Source organism: Sciurus vulgaris (genome assembly GCF_902686455.1).
Source record: "Sciurus vulgaris genome assembly, chromosome: 6".
NCBI classification, from domain to species: domain Eukaryota; kingdom Metazoa; phylum Chordata; class Mammalia; order Rodentia; family Sciuridae; genus Sciurus; species Sciurus vulgaris.
This window is the reverse complement of record NC_136466.1, coordinates 4224290-4247946: the sequence shown is the minus strand read 5'-3', so window position 1 is coordinate 4247946 and position 23657 is coordinate 4224290. Positions and strand designations below refer to the sequence as shown.

General features: G+C 52.8%; 1 protein-coding gene across 1 annotated transcript; it reads left to right on the top strand.

Moving 5' to 3' along the window:
• Nucleotides 1-8302: 8302 nt before the first annotated feature.
• Nucleotides 8303-22071, top strand: TRIM58 (tripartite motif containing 58). Its single transcript, XM_079143649.1, has 6 exons — nt 8303-8927; nt 11172-11267; nt 13975-14205; nt 16159-16181; nt 16275-16375; nt 20344-22071. The coding sequence occupies exons 1-6, from the start codon at nt 8505-8507 to the stop codon at nt 20928-20930; spliced, it is 1461 nt and encodes a 486-aa protein (XP_078999775.1). The 5' UTR covers nt 8303-8504; the 3' UTR covers nt 20931-22071.
• Nucleotides 22072-23657: the final 1586 nt, after the last annotated feature.

The window sequence follows — 23657 nt, the reverse complement described above, 5'->3', positions numbered from 1 at the left end:
CTGGCTCATAACTAGAGAGAGAAGGCCCCTAGGAACAGCTTGGTTTGGAACACACCATGGAGATGAGGAAACTTCAGAACAAGGGGCTCCTGCAGACGACCTGGTCCCCAGAGACCGGCACTTCCTCTTCCTCCTCCGGGGCCTTCTGCGGCTGGGCGCCGGCATCTGGACAAGCGAACGTCGGGCCATGTCGAGCCACACACTCACGCAAAGCACCCCACCACTCCTTATGTATGTAGACGCCTTGCCACCCCAGGGCACAGGCAGAGGAGTGAGTCTGTGTGGGCACCAGGGTCACTCGGGCCGGTGGGAACGCGGGTTTGCACATCTGTCTCTGCGTCACACTGCTCTTGGGACAGTCCCAGGATTGCAGGTGCTGCATCTGTAGGATGAAGCTCCCGGGGGGCACCAAAGACCAGAACAAGTGACAGTTACAGGAGGCACTCAAGTCCCCATCCTGCCGGGCGGCTCAGGAGCTGATCAGGGGCCCATGGAGAGGAGGCCTCGGGCACTGCAGGGTTGCCCACCACCGCGCGGTGAGCCTGCGGGCCGGCATCTGGACGCAGCTGCTTGGACTGGTGCTTGTCACCACCACATCCATCCAGGAAGGTCTGCTCTTTGGAGTAAGTTCACTTATGAAGTTGGATTTTAGATGAATATTACTTTTGAAGGGCCTCGTTAGGATCACCTCCCTTTACTTACACACTTTGAAAATATGTCCATTTCCAAAATGAGTTTATGCCAGAATCTCTAATCCTTTGGATTTGTTTGTTGTACTTTGGTTTTTGCTTGTTTATTTAAGTGCTTTGCCTCTTGTTTCCACTTTTGGGAAACCACCTTCAAACAAAGTTTTTCCCTGATTTTCCTCTCACCCTGCCACGATTTAATCTAATAAATATGTTCTCTATCTTTCTTTAAATTTCATAGAAAGCAGATTTTTTTCTTCTGACTCACGTTTTTTCCTTCTTGTCCTGCAGAGGAATTCGTGGAAGATCCATAAATGCAGGCCTTCTTCGCATGGTCCCGTCGTAGGAGCGCTAAGGGGAGCGCCTGCCTCTGTGTTGAACTGACCTCAACAGTAGCCCCTGCGAACCCTGATCTGCTCCAGGCGGCCCCTGCAGAAGTGCGCAGGTCGGTGCGCCTGGGAAGCGCCCCGCCTTTCTCCCCAGTTTCACGTAACTAGGCAAAATCCAGCCGGAGGCGGAGATGGCCTCCAACGCACTGGAGAGCTCCCCGGAGGCCTCGCCCAGAGGTGGCAGGGGGCCTGGCGTACCTGTCCCACATTTGTCCCATGAGACAATGAGATCCAAGCAGCAGCGGCTGGGGCTGGGTGGCCTTGGGAGCCAGCAGAACGCCCCACAGCTTTGCTGGACCGCCCAGCCAGCCTCCCTGGAACGTCCCTGAGGATATGCACAGCCGCTAGTCCACCCTGATCCAAGGGCTTCCAAACTGGAGCCTGGAGGGCAGCGTAGACACGGGGCAGGCAGTGACTGCTGTGAGCCTGCGGTTGGGATCCATTTCCTACCAACAAAAAGTGCACTCCTGGCCACAGCAGGCTCTATCTGGTGCCCCTGGAGGGCCACCCAAGAAGGAGCCACATGCAATTCCTGAGCATCCAGCACGCCAGCAAGACACCAGCCCTCACCTCCCGCTGCTCCCTGTACACGGCTTCCTCTGAGGAGAATCCTCCAGTGACAGGGCAGACTGCACCTGCCAGGCCTCCTGGGCACCGAGATCACACATAAGCTGTGTGCACTTTGAGGTCGGCCCAGCTCACATGCTCCTGTGCTCTGCTGCCCCCCCCCCCACACTGCCTGTGTCCTGCTGCCCACACACACACACTGCCTGTGCTCTGCTCCCCACACACACTGCCTGTGTCCTGCTGCCCACACACACTGCCTGTGTCCTGCTGCCCACACACACTGCCTGTGTCCTGCTGCCCACACACACACACTGCCTGTATCCTGCTCCCCCCCCACACACACTGCCTGTGCTCTGCTCCCCAGACACACACACTGCCTGTGTCCTGCTGCCCACACACACACTGCCTGTGTCCTGCTGCCCACACACATTGCCTGTGTCCTGCTGCCCACACACACACACTGCCTGTGCTCTGCTGCCCACACACACTGCCTGTGTCCTGCTCCCCTCCCACACACACTGCCTGTGCTCTGCTCCCCACACACACTTCCTGTGCTCTGCTGCCCACACACACTGCCTGTGGTCTGCCCTCCACACACAAACTGCCTGTGCTCTGGTCCCCAAACACACTGCCTGTGGTCTGCTCTCCACACACACACACTGCCTGTGCTCTGCTCCACACACACACTTCCTGTGCTCTGCTCCCCACACACACACTGCCTGTGCTCTGCTGCCCACACACACTGCCTGTGCTCTGCTCCACACACACACACACACACACACACACACACACTGCCTGTGCTCTGCTGCCCACACACACTGCCTGTGCTCTGCTCCACACACACACACACACACACACACACACATACACTGCCTGTGCTCTGCTGCCCCCCCCCCCCAGTACTTTCGTCTGGCAACACGGCCCCTCTGTGTCACTGTTGTGTCCTTGTGCCCATTTCCCCTGCAGCAGGACATGCACTACAGGCTTCTCTTCTTAGTCACTGCCGTCTCAAGCCCCATATCTGGTGCGTGGCAACTGAAATCATCTGTTGACCTAGTAAGTGGCAGCCTGTGGCCAGTCGGCAGAGCACACAGGAGTGCTGTCCAGCCCAGCCCTGTCCACAGCCAGGATCGCTGCCCCAGAGTGCTGAAGCCCGGCAGTCCCCACTTCTGACACCCGGAGCGGGTAAGGTGCTCCTCCTTCAGAGAGGTCCACTTCACCCTGTGCTGGCTCAGAGGGAGGGGACTTTGGAATACAAATGTGAATGGAATACAATATTGCCCTGAATCAGCCAGATTACATAAAATAATGATACAGATCACTCTCTTCTGGGGGGATTACTGGGGATTGAACTCAGGGGCACTCAGCCACTGAGCCATATCCCCAGCCATACTTTGTATTTTATTTAGAGACAGGGTCTCACTGAGTTGCTTCGTACCTTGCTGAGGCTGGCTTTGAACTCTGGATCCTCCTGCCTCAGCCTCCGGTGCCCCTGGGATGGCAGGCTTGTGCCACGGTGCCCGGTCAGACCACTCTGTAAACGTAACATTATCACATGGAGCCAGTTTGTTGAAATGCAGGTGCGCTGCTTGGAGCTCTGGGCATGGACAGCGCTCTAGGCCGGCATGTCCTCCTTCGCATCAGCATCTGGTAGGCCTTGGTCCACTGTCACCACCACTGGCCCCTGGGAGTGGTCCCAGCTTGGCCCTCCCCGTGAATTCCTTCCATGGCAGCACAGAGGTATGCTGGGTACCAGCACCCTTCCCTGGGCAGGGAAGGCTGGTGCTGCACCTGCAGGGAGCGAGTGACCACCTGGCTGGCCGGGCTTCAGTAGGGCTTCTGGGGAGAACACGGGGGCAAGCGGCTCCCACTCATGAAGTCAGTGAAACCAACAGCAGAACACAGGCTGGAGACATGGCAGGTGGTTGAACATTTGTCCAGCCTGTGCAAGGCCCGAGGCTTGATCCATCATGAGCACTGAAAATGGAAAACAATAAAAAGTAAAAGCAGAAAACAGCAGCTCCAGGGGGGCCTGTAAAGAACCTGGAAGCCTTGGCACCGTGGGAACATAAGCTCAGCACCCGTGGGGAACAGTACGGAGACTCCTGAGAAATGGAAACAGAATCACCTCAGGATGAGGCAGTTCCACCTCCAGGTACACACCCAGCAGAACTGAAAGCAGGGTCTGAAAGATGGATGATTGTGTGTTCCTAGCGCCATTGTTCACAGTAGCTAAAATATGAAAGGCGCCAGGAGTTCATTGACCGAGGAATCAATAGTCAAAATGTGGGGTGTGCATGTGTGTGTGTAAGTGAAACTCTATTGAGCTCAGAAATAAGAACATCTTCAGTATGCCACCATGAGGGTGATTGTTGCAGATGTCATACTGAGTTTTAAGTTGATGGAAAAGGCAAGTATCAAGACCCCCCCGTGTAAGGCAGCTGGAGTGGTCAGGGGAGAGAGCAAAAGCAGGAAGGCCATCCCAGCCACTGGGCCAGCAGACAGTGACGGTTTTACACCACGAACCATTTGGTAGATGATCACTGTATTTAACACAGTCTGTGTGTTCAATATCACTGCCTCTCTGCTTAAAATCAGGACTGTAGATCTTTGCATTGTGTATTTTGCCACATTAAAAAAATCAGGAGTACAAATGCAGGTGCAATTGATACCACCGTTCACCGGTGACGAGTTCTGCTCCCTCTAATGTTGAGGTTTGAACCCTAGAGAAGCACGCCAAGGCAAGCATATTAAGCAGGTTTTATTTAAAAGCAGTAACAAACAGACCTCTCCTGGGAGGGAGAAGGGGGCCATGGCTGATATTCTAGAGTCCCAAGAAGTGAGCGCACCCTACATCTTTTATAGGTTAAGGTCTCTTGTTCTCCAGTTCTCTCCCCCCTTATCTCTCCTTCCTGCCTACCTGACTAGGCCTGGTTTTGCAGATGAGATGCATAAAGTGAGAAGCGGATGGGGCAGGGGGAGGGCCAAAGTGATTCAGCCGTCAAGGGCCCAGGGGCACTAAGCAGCAGCTCCCTGCCTGCAGTCCTTGACAAGCACAGGTAAATCTGGTCATCAATGGGCTCTGGAGATCCCTGACATTCCATTCTCCCAGGGGCTGTCTCCAACTTCCAGAGGCAGATGGCTCTCATGCCTCCTTTTCCTGGATTTGACCTGATCCCCTGTTTCTACACTAACTGCCTGTCCCCAATTCTGGCTTCACAATTGCTGAAGTGGAAAGAAGCAGAGAGCTTTTAACCAACAGAGCTGGAGGGAAATGCAGTCAGGCCTGGGACTCTGGAGGTCTGCGCTCAGGCTGTGGGGTGGGGAGACTGGGGATGCCTCAGGCAGAGAGGAGACCGAAGGAGACTAGGGAGGGACCAGGAGAGCCGAGAGCCTTGGCCAATAAACAGGACCAGGGGCCCAAACCAGATGGGGTGGAAGCTGAGGCCAGCAGTGGAGGAGAATGGAGAACGTGGGTTCTGCACTCCAGCCGGCTGATGGCCTCAGAGGAGGCAGGCCAGGGCGAGGGGAGGAGCCTAGAGGGCAGGGTTCCCCTGGGAGATCCCAAACTCTGCACCCCAAGTCCTTCAGGGTTAGGGTCAGCAAGGAGAGGCCAAGCACCAGAACCACGTTCAGAACAGGAGCATCAGCACAAAGCTGTGTTTGTTCACCCTGAAGAGAGCCCTGAAAACAGGAATTCAACTTAAAGAAGCAAGTGGCCGGGGATCACGTGGGGCTGTTACCATCCACTCCACTACTGGTCTGCTCACAAGGGAACTTTGTTACAGACCTCGTTCCCAGCCTCCAGTGTCAGAGAATAAGCTTAGGCAGCAATTTTAGGCCAGGACCCATGGTGCAGGCCTGTAATCCCAGCTGCTTGGGAGGCTGAGGCAGGAGGATCAGGAGTTCAAAACCAGCCTCAGCAACTTAATGAGGCCCTAAGCAACTCAGCAAGACCTTGTCTCTAAATAAAATATAGAAGAGGGCTGGGGATGTGGCTCAGTGGTTAAGCACCCCTGGGTTCAATCCCCAGTACCCAAACAAAAAGAAAGGAAGAAAGAAAATAATTTCAGCTTAACAAGTCTTTGGGAGCCATCCATATCTAGCAGAATCAGACGTGGTTGACAGAGGCCTGAGTCCCAGGAACTGGCAGCCATGAGGGACTGCTCTGATCGTGGGGTAGGTGGCCCTCTGTGGGAGTGGCTTACCGTCTGATTGAAATGCTAGTTCCCTGAGCAAAGGGCTTCCCGAGCTCCACCCCATCCTGTTCCCTACAGAAGAAGCCCCTCCTGGTCCACGCCCCCTTCACCTGTGTGACTATAAAATAAAGGAGAGGTGGGCTACTCCTACTTGCTAGACGCCAGATCTTGCATGGACCAATCCATCACACTCCCTCCCATTTGAAAAGAGTACTGGTTATGGTGTTGCTGTGTTTATTGATTAGATAAGTTTATAAGAAAGAAAAGAAGTTTAGATGAACAACTATAAAACAGGATGCAGACTCCCTACTCCACCCCAGCCTCCGGAAAAGCACCATGGCCCCACCAGAAACAGTGACCTTTCCTTACCCTGCCAGGCACAAGGGTATCTGGGTTCGAATGAGCCTAATTATCAATTTGTCCTTACATGTGAGCACATAGGTTGCTTTATTGCATTTCGAGTTTTGTAAGACAGATACTCCAGCCTCTGCCGGAGCCATGCAGACAGACAGAGCATACGTGTAGTATGTAGAGAGACAGATCCGCACTGCAGGCATGGTGCTCACCTCTGGCTCTCCCACCACCTTCTAGCTGCCTGCTCCTGTTCACTCCCTCACTTGCTAGTGTTTGCTGAGTGTCCCTTCGTGCCAGTCATTTCAAGTCCTAAGGATGCAGCAGTGAAGGCAGAGACCTCCCTGCCTCTCGCAGCTTATCTCCTGATCATTTTCCTCCTCCCACTTGTTCTTGCATTTCTTTTTCTGTCTTCGGTTCAGTACATTCAGCATACGCCAGGACCTCCATTTGGCAGGCGGAGCCTCTTGGCTCATGTGACCTCTGCACTGCACGGCCTGGTGGGAGGCCCTTGGCACTGACCTCCTGGGTGAGAGGAAAGCAGCAGGGAAAGGGGCCTAGCTCCTAGCCAGCCGCCCAGCCTGCAGTCTGGTGCCAGGGTCGGCTTTCCTAAGTCTAGGCCTTGGCCGGCTCCCTTTCTTCTCAAACGCCACATCGTTACTGTCTTGCTCACACTGGCTGTTCTCAAGCCTCTATCCAGTCCAACTGTCCACCTCGCCTTTGGGCAAAGAACCTCAAGATCCCTCACACCCCATGGGCCACCAAAGCTCCTCATAAAGCTTGGACCTCAGAGCACAGCAGGACCTGAGTCATCAGGCCCAGCCACTCCCTGCAAATTTATCTTGCTGCCCCTCATCAGGCCCTGCATGAGCCTGCCTGGCCGCCTCTGGTCACCTGGTGCAGCCAGCTGCTCCCTCCCCAGCCCGCTGTGTGCACTGTTGGGGTGGGGGTCTACCTGCAGCTTGCCCTCACCCCCCACCTCAGCAGAGACCTCGCAGGCTCTGTCCCCACTCCTTCGGGTTACTGTAGAGTCCTCTGCTCTGGCAGGACAGGGAGTGACATTTCCCCCAGTTAATGACTTGTGAGGACTATTTGCTTGACTCTGTTCTCATCTCTCCCAGTTGCTCTCAAGGCAGCTGGAGCGAGGAGGTCCTAGCTCTTTCCCTCATCCTCAAGTCACAGTCCCCAGGTTTCCATAGCTACCGAGAAATGCGAACATCGGGCACAGACTGACTTGCCAGAAGCATGCCGGCTGTACTTTAAAATGCCACAGTGAAATCACATTTTGCTCAGAGGAGACACGCCTGCAAACTTGCCAGCTTTCTGGATGACCCTGAAGACCTCACGTACTCGGACAGCTAGTCACTTGCTCCTGCCTCAGTCTCCCTTCCCACAGCTGCCCTGGGGGCCTTGGGAAGTGTCCCTTCTGGGCAGTACCTTAGCGGACCTCTACCACCAGTTACAACACACCAGTCCGTTTGTTACAGGTCTGCAGAAACGGGCGAGAAGTTTCCAGAACACTCGGAATCGCTGCTGGGCTGTGGACCTTACTACGTGCATCTATGGTGTCTCCTCTTAGGGGCCTCATTTCTTTATCATTAAGTAATTCGTGGAAGACAGAAAAATTGAAGCTTTGGGGAAAGAAGATTAAGAAGCAATGAGTACGCGCTACAAACCAAGCTGCATAGGCGACCGTGGAGCGGATCAGCAATGCCGGGGGAGGGAGGGAGCTCTCCTTCAAACCTCCCGAGGGCAGACGCACGAGCGGCCGCTCCGCGTTCCAGGCAGAAGGGCGGCTTGGGCTCACCCTCAGGCAAGTGTGTGCCCACCGTGTCGAGTTCACGTGGAATATCGTGCGGACCTCAGAGTCGGGCTGGCATCAGACCATTCCCTTCATTTATGCGCTTCTGGATACTTTGTAAAATTCCGTTAAACTTTGGAGTTTAAACTTTTGAGATAAGACAAATTTCATAAATTTCCCCCCTAAAATGACTTAAATGTGGCATTATATCAAAGCACTCAAATAAAAATGTTCTCTTCAATGAAAGGAAGAACAAGGAAAAGAGAAAGAAAGAAAAAGAGAAGAGCTCAGCTTCCTAGGAGGTGAGTACTACTCAAATGTTAATTTTATCCCTGTGGTTGACGGAGTCTAAGTTGTAAATAGTCAGCAGGAGTGGCTCATTTAGACTCTTGAACCCCAGCCAGCGATAACCCATCCTGGCCATGAACCCTCCTCTCGGTGCCAGGCGGCAGGGGAGATAACCCGCGCCGCGGGCGCAGCGGCAGCCGCAGGGCCAGGCGAGGCCGGCGCCATGGCCTCGGGGGCGCCGGGGGAGCGGCTGCGGGAGGAGGCCCGGTGCTCCGTGTGCCTGGATTTCCTGCAGGACCCCATCAGCGTGGACTGCGGCCACAGCTTCTGCCTCCGGTGCATCTCGGAGTTTTGCGAGAAGTCGGAGAGCGCGCAGGGCGGCGTGTACGCCTGCCCTCAGTGCCGCAGCCCCTTCCGCCCCGCGAGCTTTCGGCCCAACCGGCAGCTGGCCAGCCTGGTGGACAGCGTGCGGCAGCTCGGGCTGGGCGCGGGGCCCGCGGGGGCGCGCCAGTGCGCACGGCACGGCGAGGACCTGAGCCGCTTCTGCGAGGAGGACCAGGAGGCGCTGTGCTGGGTCTGCGACACCACGCCCGAGCACCGGGGCCACCGCACGGCGCCGCTGCAGGAGGCCGCCGGGTGCTACCAGGTGAGCGGTGGGTCCGGAACCAGAGCGGGAGAGCTGGGGGACGCAGGAGGTCGGGCTGCCTGCGCCCCGGCCAGCTCGCGTGGGGCGGGCTGGGAGCTAGACTCTCCTTGCGCTCTCAAGCTGGCCTTAGTCCTCCCGGCTCCCGGACCCGCGGGCTGTGCGCCGTCTGTCATGGTTACTGTCCTGCACCTTCGATGTGCACGCTTCCATCGGTGCGAGTCCTACAGGGCGCAGCGTTTGCCTCGTGCTGTCCCGAGGTCACTTTCACGGGCACCAAACAGCCCTCGGGTTTGGACCTTTGTGAAGAATAGCTTGGGCCTGGACTCGGTCTGGGTCCCCTGAAGTAGGAATGAGCGGCCTAGCGCACTGGCCGCTGGCTCGACAGGAGTATTGGAACGTCCTCCTGAAGAGGTGCTTGACCCGGAGAGGGCATCCGAGGGACTCTGCACAGGGCTCTCCCCTCCCGTGTTCCTCCCGGTTCTGGACCCATTTATGTCCCCCACCTCCAGAGCAGCTGCCAGCGCAGAAGAGGTCGAGGAGGCTGCCTGTAATCCACCGACACAGTTAACTAAAGCACTCAGTCGCAGTGTAAGAAGTTCCAAGCACTAGCTTTCTTAAAGCATTTATTGACTTATTCTCTTTGTTTGTTTTAAGGACTGGGGTGTTGAGCCACTTTCATTTGGACATTCTTGCAAATTTCTCTCTTGGTTTTTCCTTTTGATTTCCTGTATCCTCTACAAAACACAGGGACTAGTGCTCTCTAGCTAGCCCTGAAAAGCTCCTGCCTGTCTAAATCCAGAAAGGCCACACGAACTGGGCTGCTGTGATAGCACTAAAGATCTACTGTGTGTTCCCAGTAGTGGTTGGTTAGATAGCACAGAGGCCCCATCCACACTCCTTAGCCTGTCAGTAGAGACTTTCTAGGTTCCGGAGTTCTGTTCCTTCTGCTCTTATCCAAGCCAAACAGGGGACCCAGCAAAACCAGCCTAATCACTGTTGTGCCCAAACACGCCTCTACCTCCTTTTTCACCTCCTTGCTTTTGCTCAGTGTCTTTGACCCTGGGGCAGCTTTTCTCCATCTGCAAGTGTGAACGGCTCAGTTCCTTGCAAACACCAAACAAATACCTCTTTCTGTTCAGATGCCCCTGTGAATTCTAACGTTACCATATGTAGAACATTATAGTATTTTTAAAGTGAATGATATATATGTAAGATTTCTTGAATAACCTTGGAGGTTATTTGTATTTTTGTATTTGTATTTTTTCCTACTAATAGCATATTTATGTATGTGTCTTTATGGGTGTTCTCTGTAAAAAACAATGACAACATGTATTTGCCTCTTGGAAGGGTCCTATCATTGAAGAGAGATTTAATTTCTGGGTTTTTGTTTGTTTGTTTTGTGTTTTTTTTTTTTTTTGTGTGTGTGCATTTATTTTACTCTTTGTAAGATTTACAGAATGTTGTGTTTTTCATTTAAAATATTTTATTTTATTATTATTTTATTTATTTATTTATTTATTTATTTTGTTACCAGGGATTGAAACCCGAGGGGCTTTACTTACTAAGCTACATCCTCAGCCTTTTTATTTGTCATTTTGAGTCAGGGTCTCACTAAGTTGCTTAGGGCCTTGCTAAGTTGCTGAGGCTGGCCTTGAACTTGAGATCCTCTTGCCTCAATCAACAAGTAGCTGAGATTATGGTCATGCACCACCATGCCTGACTTCATGTAAAATATTTTAACTAACAAGATTTATTTCTGGTGAAATAGTATGACTTACAGTACTGATAATAAACCCCTTTCTCATCATGATTAATAAGTAAGAAATGGCATCACCCTTTAACTAGCACCAATAGATGACATTTCATCTAACAATGTTTTCGTTTCCTTCTGTCTAGTTTTCATATTTTCATCGTAAGCACTTCTTTTTTCCAAAACTGACACTGTTATAAAATGTACTCATTGGACGTCGTGATTGTGTTTCTTGTAAGTTTCCTATCATGTTGATATAAAATGTTCTGACACTCACTTTTACGTTTTAGTAATTATAGTTTTGCTATTGGAATGGTGCAAGGAACATGCTTTTTGATAAATCTTTGCATCTGGTGTTAACTGAGTTCTCGGTGAGGTGGGAAGTGTTCACCTGCTTTCTAGAGTTTTCCAGTTGATCCAGGAAGGTCCTCACAGGCCTGGGGAAGGGTAGGCACTGAACCGAGGTCTGTAAGGTTCTGGTCTGCTCCACACAGGTGAAGCTGCAGAGGGCGCTGGAGCTGGTGAGGAAGGAGATGGAGGAGGCCCTGACGCAGGAGGCCAACCTGGGGAGGAAGACGGTGCTGTGGAAGGTAGGAGGAGCTTGGCCTGGGAGCTGCAGGCTGGCTGTCCTCCTGGGTCGCCCTCTACTTAGCTGCTCCAGAAAACATCCACGGCCATCCTAATGTCCCAGACCCCAAATCGCGTTGTTCGTTTTGTTTCTACCTCTGTCCACACGACCGGGTCCAGATTGTAAACGACTTTCCTCTCCGACCTTAGTGTAAGACCCTCTGCTGGCGTGGTGCTGTCACCTGCTATTGCAGTTTCAAAGTGTATTTGTCAGACAACTGCCTGGTGAACGTCACATGACTTGACAACAGATGTGTGCGTTCCAGGGACCCTCTTGCACAGGAAGAGAAGGGGAAGTTCAGCCTGCTGGGTCCTGCAGCCGCGTGCTCCCTCTTCTCTGCCCCTCAGCAGCCCGGCCCCCTTGTCTTCTCCTGCATTTCATTTACACACAGTGGCTGTGAACCTGGCCGCATGCCCTCCTCCCCGCTGCTCCTCGCTACCTGGAGATGCTTCCGGTCTCCACCCTTGGGGAGGCTCCAGGTGCCACTGCCATCCATTGCAGAGGGGGAATGCTTGGCCCCCGACATGCCCCGGAGGCAGCAAGCGCACCCCTCAACAAGGAGTTGTGGGTCCAGCCCACCACGTGCCCGGGCCATGACTGGTATAGCCGTGGGTGGGTGGGTGGAGCACATACAGAGGCAGTAGGTAACATGAGCAGATGGGTTTTATAGAAAATTCCTCTTCTTTCTCCTCCCAATCACCCTTCCTCTTCAATTCTTTTTTATATTATTTCCTTCCTCAAAAATTTAGTTTGATACACTATCTTCAGGCAGATATTTTCATAAGGACCTCTTTTTTCTTTTTTTTTTTTTTGGTACTGGGGATTGAACCCAAGGTGCTCTGCCATTAAGCTACATCCCCAGCCCCTTTTACTTTTTATTTTGAGATAGGGTCCCACTAAGTTGTAGAGGCTGGCCCCAAAACTTGTGAACCTCCAGCCTCAGTGAGTCACTGGGATTACAGTGCACCACTGTACCTGGCTTATAAGGACCATTTTGGCTACATTTTTCTTATGAAATAAGTCTTATCTTCTCCTATTGCTGTCTAATACAGGTAAAGTTAAACACTAACAATTTTTATTTTTTAAAGCTAATAATATTTAATTTTTTGAATATTGGCCTGTTCACAGATCTATTAAATCAAAACCCAAGTCCAAGATCTGAATCCCACATTTTAAAAACCTCTAGTGCACATCATAACAGAGAAGTGATGCAAACACCTCTGTTCGAAGACCCAGAGACACGCATGATCTTCACCGTACTCATGTTCATATGAGCATAGGTCTGATGAAACTCAGCTCTGAATTCTGCAGTAGTACTGCTTCTTTATGTCCAGAGGTAACTGTGGTGCTCAGGGATGACGCGAAGGAGGCTGGATTGCCGCGCCCCCCACCTCGCCCTCCCTGCTGCCCCACAAGACTCCACTCTCCCGGGGCAATGCTCAGCCCTCCTCTCCACACAGCCCATGAGCTGTGCTGTCAGAAAGCAGAATGTGCAATTCAGAGTCAGTTGGCCTGAGAAAGGGTCCACGATCGTAAGAATCCAGTGATTTAGAAAACGGTAGGAGGTGAGAATGCAAATGGAGGAAGGCAGTGGCCGCTCTTGGCCCTGCGGCCAGCTGGGCCTGTGGGCTCCTTGTGGAGAGGGGCAGGTGCTGCGGGCAGGCTGGGGGCTCAGCAGCATTCCCGCCTCTGCCAGGGATGGGGGCAGCAGGTGGTGCCTCCTGAGAGTGGCAACCAGAACACCTCCAGGTACTGAGTTTCAGGAGATCTCGGGAGAAATATTACCTGCATTTTTAAAAAAGTGATTATTCATGTCTTTCAGTTAAACCAAGAAATGATCAGGTTTAAAAACAAAACAGACAACCCGAGGTGCAGACCTTTGGGAGGGTGATTTGCAGCTCACACTCAGTTTAAAGCTAGTCTTCTGTCTACTGATGCCAAGGGCGTAAACTTTAGGTAGGGTGCCCTGTCCACGGTGTGTCCCCAGCTCTCCTCAGACATTGCCAGTGTGAGGGCCGGGGTGCCGCAGGGGCAGAGCTCTTTCCCGGCCCCGTGAAGCCAGGGGTTCCATCCAGCACCAGAAAAGCCACGATAAAGAGTCCTAGATGTGAGATTCGGGCAGGAACCAGCGTAAGAGTCCGGAGTACGGCCTGCGGGGCATTTAGCTCTTCTTGGCTCTGCAGAGGACACCGACCTTGTCCTGGTTTCTTGCTTCTCCCGGGACAGGAGAACATCCATGTATTCTCACCTCACGTTTCCTCACCTGGGTTTCTCTAGTCCCTTCGCAGCTGGCCGGCCACCCTCCAGGAGCAGAGCGGGCCTCCGCTGTGTGGTCACCTGGCTCCCACGCTCCGCAGTGGTGAGATGCTCAGCTGGTCCCCACGCTCCTCTTTCTACTGCATTTTGATCTTGATATTGAAACCCTGTGGGGGAGGCCTTGCCTCCGACCCTGCAGCAGGATGCGAGCTCGCATCCACAGTCTTCCTCAGACTGAGCTTGACAACCCCGCCGGGCCACCTCTCCCGTTCACGGCCCCTGGTTCCTGCGTTCCTCAGAGGTGTAGGTCTGGGGGAGCGCTGGATGGTCCTTCTCCAGCTGCCCATCCCCCACGTGAAGACAGGCCCGGATGCCTTGCCCCAGCCCCTGATGTGACCTGCCTGTCGCTCCAGGAGAAGGTGGAGATGCAGAGGCAGCGCTTCAGGTTGGAGTTTGAGAAGCACCGAGGCTTTCTGGCCCTTGAAGAGCAGCTGCAGCTGCGGAGGCTAGAGGAGGAGGAGCGAGCCACCCTGCAGAGACTGCGGGACAGTAAGAACCAGGTGGTCCAACACAGCAAGGCCCTGAAGGAGCTGGTGGAGGAGCTGGAGGACAGGTGTCAGCGCCCAGCCCTGGGTCTGCTGGAGGTGAGGCGGGCTTCAGGAGACCGGCCCACAGAGGCTGAGGGACAGGGGCAACCTGGCATGCGGATGCAAAGGCTTCGGGCTCACTGGGAACAGAGCTCAGCAGTATTTCCTTGAAGGCATCTCACTACTGAGTACCAGGCCCGAATCAGAAGGGACCCAGAGAACCATACAGCTCATACAAACTGAAACATGTGATCGGTCAAAAATAATCATTTATGGAACCGTAAACAGCGAGGGCAAGGACAAGCTGCGCTATTCTCGCTGAGAAACGGTCCGTTTGTCAATGATGATGTTGCTGATTTTCATGAACGTCCAACCCCAAAAGCCCCTGGCAGCACATTTCATTGTAAACAGGCAGAAATGCAATCAGCGCATCACACTGCCCAGCTTGGAGCCCTGCGTGAAATCCTAAGGCAGACGCCGATCCCCACCATCCCAGGCATGGTGGGGAGACCTTACGTGGACTCCCTCCTCAGCAGATTTCTCAATCTGTTGGGATTATAGAGCAGCACTTTGTTAAGTTTTTTTGGAGACAAGGCCCACTCAGTGGCCCAGGCTGGCCTTGAGCCGCCACCCTCCTGCCCCAGCCTCCCAAGGGCCTGTGGTCACAGACACATGCTGCTGTGCCCCAGCCTGCACCTGGGCCCTCTTCTCTCCGCCTCAGCCCAGTGACCCAGGCCGGATCCCAACCTAAAAGAGAATTCAGGTCTCCACTGAGCAGCTGGCCCAGTCTGTCCCGCCTGACTTGCCTCTGGACCCTGCAAGAGCCGGGTATATAAACCCATTAGCAGTCTTGTAACATTTGCAAATAGTTGTCAATAGTGTGGCATCTAATGGGGAATCATTAAGTTAGTGCACAGAATTCTTTGTAAATAAAGGCATCTTATTTAATCTGTCCATTTTTATCTTTATCCCCATTACCAATATCATTACTGGGCTCATATCCTGATGAGTAAACAAAGGGCCAAAAGAAATTAATTTTTTAACGATGGGTAGCAAATAAGAGCAGGAAACATTTTCAATAATAATATTCACTGCCTTACCTCACATAACATCTTATTTAAAATGAGTATTTCTTTGCACCACATAACTGTTAGAATGATTTATAGTAAAAATCATAGGAAGAATATATTCTTGCATAATTTATGTCTGTGTTCTCTTTCTTCTCTGATACCAATAATCTTCATTGTATCCCATTTGGTCAAGACAAAGACTGATCGTGTCCATAAAGGATAAGCAAATGATTTCCTTGCTTTCATGCCCTGTCAGAATTTGCCTGACTGTTGGCCACTTTTAGGGAAGAAGACAAACGTGTTACAGGTGACCTGTATCGTTATCTGCTTTGAGATACACTGTTGCTAGATAGTAATGACTTCCTTTCCTATCTCTTTAGACAATTAGTAGCTTTGCATGTGGGTTCAGAGAGTTCGAATTTGAGGTCATCTTACAGAGATACTGAGGGCAGCCCTTTTTGGAGCTCGGGGGACAGAACACAGGGCTGCCTGCATGTTAGGCAGGCACTCCACCCCTGAACCGTAAGCCAGTCGCAGGATTCCATGTCCATACCTACCTCTGTTCCTCAAGTAATTATGCAACTATTTAGGGGTTTTACCCTAACTCCATCTGTATAAAGTGCAGAATGTTACTATTAATATAGCCGAATAACCAGAGCTACCGATTGACAATTAATTGATAATTGATTGATAGATTTCATGGGAATTAACCTACACTTTGTGTAGTCTGATTCTGTTCTAATTATTACTGATTTTTTTTTATGTGAGAGTCATGTGAGGATTCAGTTATAGCCTGTTTGGCTTTAATTAACAGAGATTCATTGTCACCTGCAGTCTTGGGTCATCTAACTATTTCTAGTACATTATAAAGACATTGTCATGGCCTGTCCCCAGTGGACTGGGAAGCACTCACACCTGCTTGTGTCTCTCTCACTTCCAGGGTGTGCGAGCAGTCTTGAGCCGGTAGGTGCACTTTCCACTCCAGAGAGGGGTGGGGGAGGTGGGGAGGGTTGGTGGTGGACATACTAACATCTCCGGGTTCTCTCTTTTTCTCAGAACTAAGGCTGTCAAGCCGCTGGAACCAGAGACCATCCCCATGGAGCTGAGGACCCTGTGTCGCATCCCTGGCATGCGGGAAATGTTGAGGAAATTCCAAGGTGGGTGGAGCCCTGCGGCCTGGGGTGTGGGGTTGCTGAGGCCCTCACCTGCCTCCTGCCTGCGGCCACAGCAGAGACCAAGTCCCTAGATTCCTGTGGGAGCTTGCTCTCCTGCTGCTCAGGCTTCTCACAGGAGCCCAGGCAGGCAGAGCTCCACCTCTTTCCTGGGGCTAAAAGCACAGAAAAGACAGGTTATTAAAAAACAAACAAACAAGCATTTCCCCTGCCTGCCAAGCACAGCACTTCAGCCCTGCAGAACACATGGGTTTCTCCCTTGAGGAGTCGGGAGGTGCTCCTGTGATGCCGGCTGGCTCCCACTCACTCAGTTCTGGCACTGTCCACCTGCAGGCAGCATCGGACCCCACAGGTTGAGGGTCCGGTTCCTCAAGACCGAGCCCTGCCTCAGGATCACGGAACAAGCAGGCTGTGGCTTGTGCCAATCTGGCCAGCCAACTGCAGAGCAGATTCCCGTGACCCCCTCTGTGAGTTCAGTTAAGTGCTGGGGGGTTACTCACACTTGGTCAGTTACTGTGTGGGGTGTGGCAGAGGAGCCTGATCAGCAGCCAGGTGGAAGAAGCCGGCAGGGGGCGCGGGGGAGGCATGCCCGCCCTCTCTGGGTGCTCCTTCCAGGATCTCCCTGGGTCCAGTCATGGGTAAGCTCAGTCCTTGGATTTATGGAGGCTTCATTGAGCAGGTGTGACCAATGACACCAGAAGCAGAGGGATGGTGGACTGACGGTTCCAGCCCTCTAATCCCAGGGGGTTTCCCTGAAAACTAGTCCTCATCCTGAGGCCACCCAGCTGCCAGCCACCAGCCATCTCATTAGCATACAAAAGACACGCTGTCTCTCTGGAGAGTCCCAGGGCTTTTTGGAACCCTTGTGTCAGGAAATGGGATGAAGACCAAAAATACCCCATCTCTCATCATGACGCATGCACTGCCCGTGGCTTCCAGGCCTAGGGGCCACGTGGCTTCCTGAGGGTTCCATTTTGAAGAGCGTCCACGCCTGGGCAGGTCTGCGTGGGGGGTGGGGAGCCGTGTACCTGCCTGCAGGAGTGGGGACTGGACCTTGGTGACAGTCTGAGTGAGTGCCAGCTGCAGACACCCAAAGGGTCTGCGTGAGGTTTCTTTGTTCACTCTGATCCTGTTGTTCTTTAAAATGGTGTCGATTCAATGATTTCACAGTTTCATTTTAAAATCTGATTTATGCCACGTAATGCCAACGGACTGTGGCCAGCAAGGGCTTCACAGGGAAGGAGTTTTGACCTGTGATGAGAAAACCCAGCTCAGCAGTACGGTCCAGGGACTCACTGGTTTGGTGGACAGATGAATGGACGCGAGCTGCATGACTTGGTGAGGAAGGTCACGGCACCCCCCAGACTCAGGTCTCACGTGCCTTTTCTTTTTGCTGAATGAAGTGGTTAATGAGTGACTCCAGCCTGTCGTCTGTTCTGTGCCAGCCCTTTTCTCACCTTGGAATAGATCATTGAATGACAACAGCAAAAACAAATGTGCTACGGGTCCGAAATTCATGTTGCAAATATTTACTTTAATTGAAGAAGATGCCCAGGCTGTGAGGACATGACATGGACTTTGAAGACAGAGTGTGATGAGGGTGGCCAGAGGTTCCAGGTTTGAACTAGGTGACCAGGAAACAGTGGAACCCACTAACTTCTACAAGGGATGCATTTAATAATTATAAGAATACAAACGAGCTGGGTGGCGGGGTGGGGCATAGCGTCCTGGCAGCAGGAAGGGTGGCAGGTGTGTTGGGAACTGGGAGGACAGGGCAGTGAGGGCTGGAGGGGTGGGCTTCTGTGACTCAGCACTCACTCGTAGAGAACGGGACACCCTGGGAAGCTGCTGGAAAACAGCACAGCTGGCCTGCTGTTGAGTGCTCACCCTCTGGGTGCTTTATTGTGCTGAAGGGAGACGGCAGCGGGAGAAGCAGCTGGCATCCTTCGTCACCGTTGAGTGACAGGTGACCTGGTGTTGGTACAGAAGGTGACCAGGATGGCCATGTCCTTGGCAGGCCGTGAAGGCGGAGCTGCTGGGATTTGCTCCTGATGAGCCGTGTGTCATGGAGAGAGGAAAGCGAGGAGGATCCGGGGTCTCAGACCTCCAAACTACCACCACAGGAAGGCTGCTTGTGCCGATGGCCGTGCTGCAGCTGGGGCCCAAGCAGGGCAGGTCGGTGCTGTGGCAGACACGGAGCATTGGGAGGCTGGTCAGGGAGGCAGAGGAGTCCAAAGATGAGCACGTGCAGGGGAAGGGCCAGGCGGGAGCTGCACACTGTCATCCGGAGCACGTGACCGGGATCTAACTGACGTTCGGAGTGAGCCAACCCAGAACCACGGTGTGAGCTGAAAAGAAGCAGTCCCCATTCTGAGACCGCAGGTCTGTCCCTGGAGTGACAGGGGAGAGGAGAAGAGCAAGAGACCGAGAAGGAAGGAAAGCATGGGCGCCGGAGAGTCTGGAAAGAGCAGGAGCATCTCCAGGACAGCAGGTCCTCACCGTGCCAACTGGTGCAGGAGCGTCCCTTCGCCCCCCTGGTGGCCACTGGGCAGATGGAAACTGCAGTTTGCTGGGGGTAATGGTCCCCTTGCCCTTGAGAGTTGGGGTACAGAGAAAAGAAGAGGAGAATGTAGACAAAGCTCTTTCACAGATTTCTCTGGCTAAAATCGGAGCTGAGAATCGTGCCGGAGCAGTAATGCGGGCAGAGACCTGACCTGCAATCTGAGCCCCCAGTTCCACGGGAGCTGCATTTCAGGCTGGTACTCGCTTCCTCTGGAGTTTGGGGAAATCAGTAAAGTCTTTGAATCTCCTCTATATTGTGGGGTCACATTGAGGGTGGTTTCCCGGTTTCACATAGCAGATCCCAGTGATGTAGCCACGCAGGTGGGTTTCGGTCTCAGTGGACGTTCACCACTGTGGCTTGAAGATGAAGTGGAACAGTAGTAGTAGTAACAGTCATTAAGTAAATTCATGAATTTACTTCTTTGACTGCTTATGAGGAAGTCTTCAGAGTATTGCCCACCCTCCACTTTGCATGGTTTTGATCTAGATCACTATGTGTGTGAGCCAATACTGCGTCAGTCTTGCTGGGACTTCACGATACACGTTAGATGTTCTTGTTCTTATAGAACCAGTACTATAAACTTAGCCACTTTACTCCACACCCGCTAGTTAGCTCACAGGTCCAAAGATCAGACCTGATGGTGGGGGCAGCTGGCTCCGTTGGTTAGGGGTAGGGTTTCCCAAGGCCCAAACCAAGGTGTTGGCTGGACTCAGCCCCTCTGAGGAGTCTGGGGAAGGATCTCCTTCCAGCTGGAGTCACCTGCAGCCGTATGGCCACTGGTCTTTGTTTTCTTGAGGTCATCAGTGGGGGCCACTCTGCTTCAGAGCTCTCTCACCTTCTCATGTGACTCTCCACCTTCCATCCTGGCAGTGCCAGATCAGACTTTCTCTTCTGCCACCAACCTGATAGCTAGAGGAACTTCTAGCTTTAAAGGGCTCACGGGATTAGGTCAGACCCTTCCGAATAATCTCTGTTGTATAATGGCACATAATCCTGAGGGTACTAACACCAGGGCGTGGAGCTCACAGGATTCAGTGTACAGTTCCGACCACAGTCACATCACTTTGAAAGTAGTGGGTTTCATCTAATGAAATGATCCTATAGGTCTTGAGAAAAACAATCCCCAGCAGTTTATAAATGTTACGGTAAACACAGAGGAGCCCGAATTCACCCAAGTACCGTGGCTGCCTATGAAAAGATGCCTAGCGCGCGTTTGACCTGCCCTGCGGGCGGTGGCAGTTCTGACCCTGGCTATGCAGGGCGGCCGCGGACACCCCGGCGCTGGGTGAGGACCCTGCTCAGGTCCCTCCGCAGACACGGAGGGTCGCGTGCGGCCCTCCCCGGCCTCCCCAGCCTTCGGTGCCCTCACGTCTCCACGCTCTTTCCGCAGTGGACGTGAAGCTGGACCCCGCCACGGCGCACCCCAGCCTCCTGCTGACGGCCGACCTGCGCAGCGTGCAGGACGGGGAGCTGTGGAGGGACGTGCCCGGCAACCCCGAGCGGTTCGACACCTGGCCCTGCGTGCTGGGCCTGCAGCGCTTCTCCTCCGGGCGGCACTACTGGGAGGTGGTGGTGCGGGAGCGCGCCGAGTGGGGCCTGGGCGTCTGCCAGGACGCCGCGCCGCGGAAGGGCGAGGCCACGCCGGCCCCTGAGAACGGCGTCTGGGCGCTGTGGCTGCTGCGCGGCAGCGAGTACATGGTGCTGGCCTCCCCGGCCGTGCCCCTGCTGCAGCCGGAGCGGCCGCGCCGCGTCGGGGTCTTCCTGGACTACGAGGCGGGCGAGATCTCCTTCTACAACGTCTCCGATGGGTCCCACATCTACAGCTTCAGCCAGCTCTTCTCGGGCGTCCTGCGGCCCTACTTCTTCATCTGTGACATGGCTCCGCTCATCCTGCCACCCATGGCGGAACCAGAGGCAGGAGACTGGGCGTCCGGGGCCCACTCTGACCCTCCTCTCCTGGGCGACCTCGAGTGCTGAAGTGCGGTGCTCAGGGTCCTCCCTCGGCCTATCCGAGGACCTGGGGAGGGGTGGAGGATGGATGCCCAGCTTCACCCGGTGCCCTCTCAGGGCAGCCTCTCCCTGGCTGCCCAGGAAAGTTCCCTGTAAAGGGAACAGACAGGGAGAGCGTGTACATGCAGGAATGCTGGGAAGGAATAGTGGTGTTGGACTCGGAGGGCCTCCTCAAACTATTCCCAGAGGGCCTGCGGCTCTCTTCATGGCTTTTCTTCCAAGTTAATAGCCTAGAATTAAAGCGTTCTGTACATTCGTTATAACTCCTCATTCTCTTCAGTGTCTTCCCGTCCTTAACGCTGTGTAGCGAGGCTTAGAGATGGAAACCCCATGCTGGGCCGGAGCAACCTGATGCTGCTCCCTCCCAGACCCTCCTGCTCTTCTTCCTGGCTTGTTCCCCCTTCTGCCTACCATCTTTCTGTCTCTTATTCCTTGTGCTCTTTTTTTTTTTTTTTTATGCCTCTTATTTAAAGTTTCCTTTCCTTCTAGATCAATGTATTAAAAACCATCCTTCATACATTTGTGTTTCTGTTGCTGAAAGCTCGGTCCTTCTTCCCATGCCGATCCAATAAGGAGGATACAGTTTTGAGAAAAAGGGTAAAGAAGTTTTATTGCTGTGCTAGCAAAGGAGAAGCACAGGGGACCCCTGTCCCAGAGGCTGTGATTCTGCCCATAGGCAGGAACAGACGGCTTTTAAAGAGGTGACTCAAAGGCTACATTCCATGAATTGTAATTCACTTGTTAATTCTGAGACCTTCTGGTGCCATCCTCAAAGTCTGGATGACTTCCTTCCTGTGGTGGGTGTGTGCTCAGGGACAGATAACTCTGCCTAGGATGGGGAGGAAAGGCCATCCTGCTTCCCCTGAGATTAGGGAGGGGGGAGATTACGGAGAAGCCGGGAGAGAGGAAGAGAAAGAAACACGCCCATTTTAAAAATCGGTCGCAGTGGGCGCAGCAAGGACTCCATTCAGAGCACAGAGCGACATTGTTACAATTCCTGTCACTGACTTCGCCTGCTTCTTATCTTCTTTATTCTGGGACCCCTTTGTGAGGATTGTGAACTTCATTGCTCTGACTCTTAACATCATTAATTCCTGACCTTTCCCCTCTATCTGCATGTATTTTTAAAAGTAGGACTGCCCTAGAAGTTTGATCCAGCTGGTTTTCTTCAGGGTCAGAAGGGATTAAGGAAGGTTGCTGTCCCCATTCAGGGCCGGGGGACAGCTGCAGCCTCCTTCCTGCTCAGGGGACTGGCCCTAGGACCACAGCAGGGGGCCCTTCCCTCAGTCTCCTGTGCCTGGAACATTGTACTGCCCTCACAGTATTAGGGTAGGTATTTAAGGTCATGACTGATGTGACTAGTTTAAATTAACTGTGTTATTTAAATAAAATGGTGAAGTTGAAAATGAAATAATAAAAATAACTTATTTTTAAAGTATATTCTGTATTTTTTCAACAAAATCCTTTAGAAGTCTTTGAAGGCCCCCCTTTCTGCCACCTTTGTCTGCATCTTTGTCTAATGTGTAATTGCTAAACAAATATTATAATATTCTAGTGCTAAATGCTTATACACTGAACGAATATGAATTATGAGCAAATTTGGCTAATGTTATCTTGATGATCTATCCAAAGTATATTATTATTCTTCCTTTTTAACTCCATCTCAGAGTTCAAGATGTTTTTCTCCTGCAGGGAGATTTCTGTGACTGTCCTTGCCTGACCTTGCAATCGTATCAATGACAACTGTCTTTTCAGATTTTTAATTGTCTGATCACAAGCAATGCTTGCCCTCTCTGCCTCTTACTTGCAAACAGAAGAAGTAGGAAGAGCGTGTCCTTGTGGCCCTCTTGTTGACACTGTAGGGACCATGCTGTCTCTGGCCTGTGATCAGGGCAGGGGGCCGCCTAGTGCAGCCCTCCCCACTGGGAGAGCCTCCTGGGGTCTCCCGCCATTTGCTAAGACAGGAAGTCTCTCTGGGAAGGCCTAGCCTACAATCCCCTATTCTCCCTGCCTGCCATGGAAGCCCACAGCCTGGTCTCCACAGTGGTCTTGAGACTTGTCACCTCCAGTCACTAAACTGAGTCAGTCCTTCTCAGCCCCTGCGTGCTAAACTTCACGAATCTCTGTAGTTTCTATTGTGACCTCTTCCTTCTTCCTTCCTGTTCCTAAAGGTTTCCGCTACTCTCCTGGAATTCTGGTTCATTACCAGCCGGATGCTCTAAATCCATATCTAATTCCTGACCTTCCTCATCCTCTCCCCTGAGCCTCAGCTCTTCACAGTCCAGTGTCCACTTGTCATCAACATGGATGTTCTAAACTTACATGCCCAAAACTTAACCATAAATATTCCCCAAGTCTTCCCAAAAGATAACAATAAATTCAAAAGCCTTCCCCGTGTGAGAGGAGGTGGCTCCTTTCTTTGTCACGTAGACCAAACATCTTGGTGACTCCTTTCTGGATTTCAATCCACCGCCAGTCCCTCCGCAGTGACAGCCCCATTTGCTCCCGTGGAGTCCAGCCAGCCCTCATTACGGGTGTCTGTCCTGGTGTCTGAGCTCCCCGCTCCTCCGTGGGCATCGCTGGGTGCATCTCAGTGTCCTGGCCCCTCTGCGACCATCATCAGGTGGGCCTCTCGGTGTCCTGGCCCCTCTGTGGGCATCGCTGAGTGGGCTTCTTGGTGTCCTGGCTGACCCG

Excerpts from the sequence above, each read along its gene's own strand:
- TRIM58 (XM_079143649.1), top strand. The coding sequence starts at position 8,505 with ATGGCCTCGGGGGCGCCGGGGGAGCGGCTGCGGGAGGAGGCCCGGTGC. Across the intron at positions 8,928-11,171 it reads AGGCCGCCGGGTGCTACCAG|GTGAAGCTGCAGAGGGCGCT; the intron begins GTGAGCGGTGGG and ends TGCTCCACACAG. Across the intron at positions 16,376-20,343 it reads AATGTTGAGGAAATTCCAAG|TGGACGTGAAGCTGGACCCC; the intron begins GTGGGTGGAGCC and ends CTCTTTCCGCAG.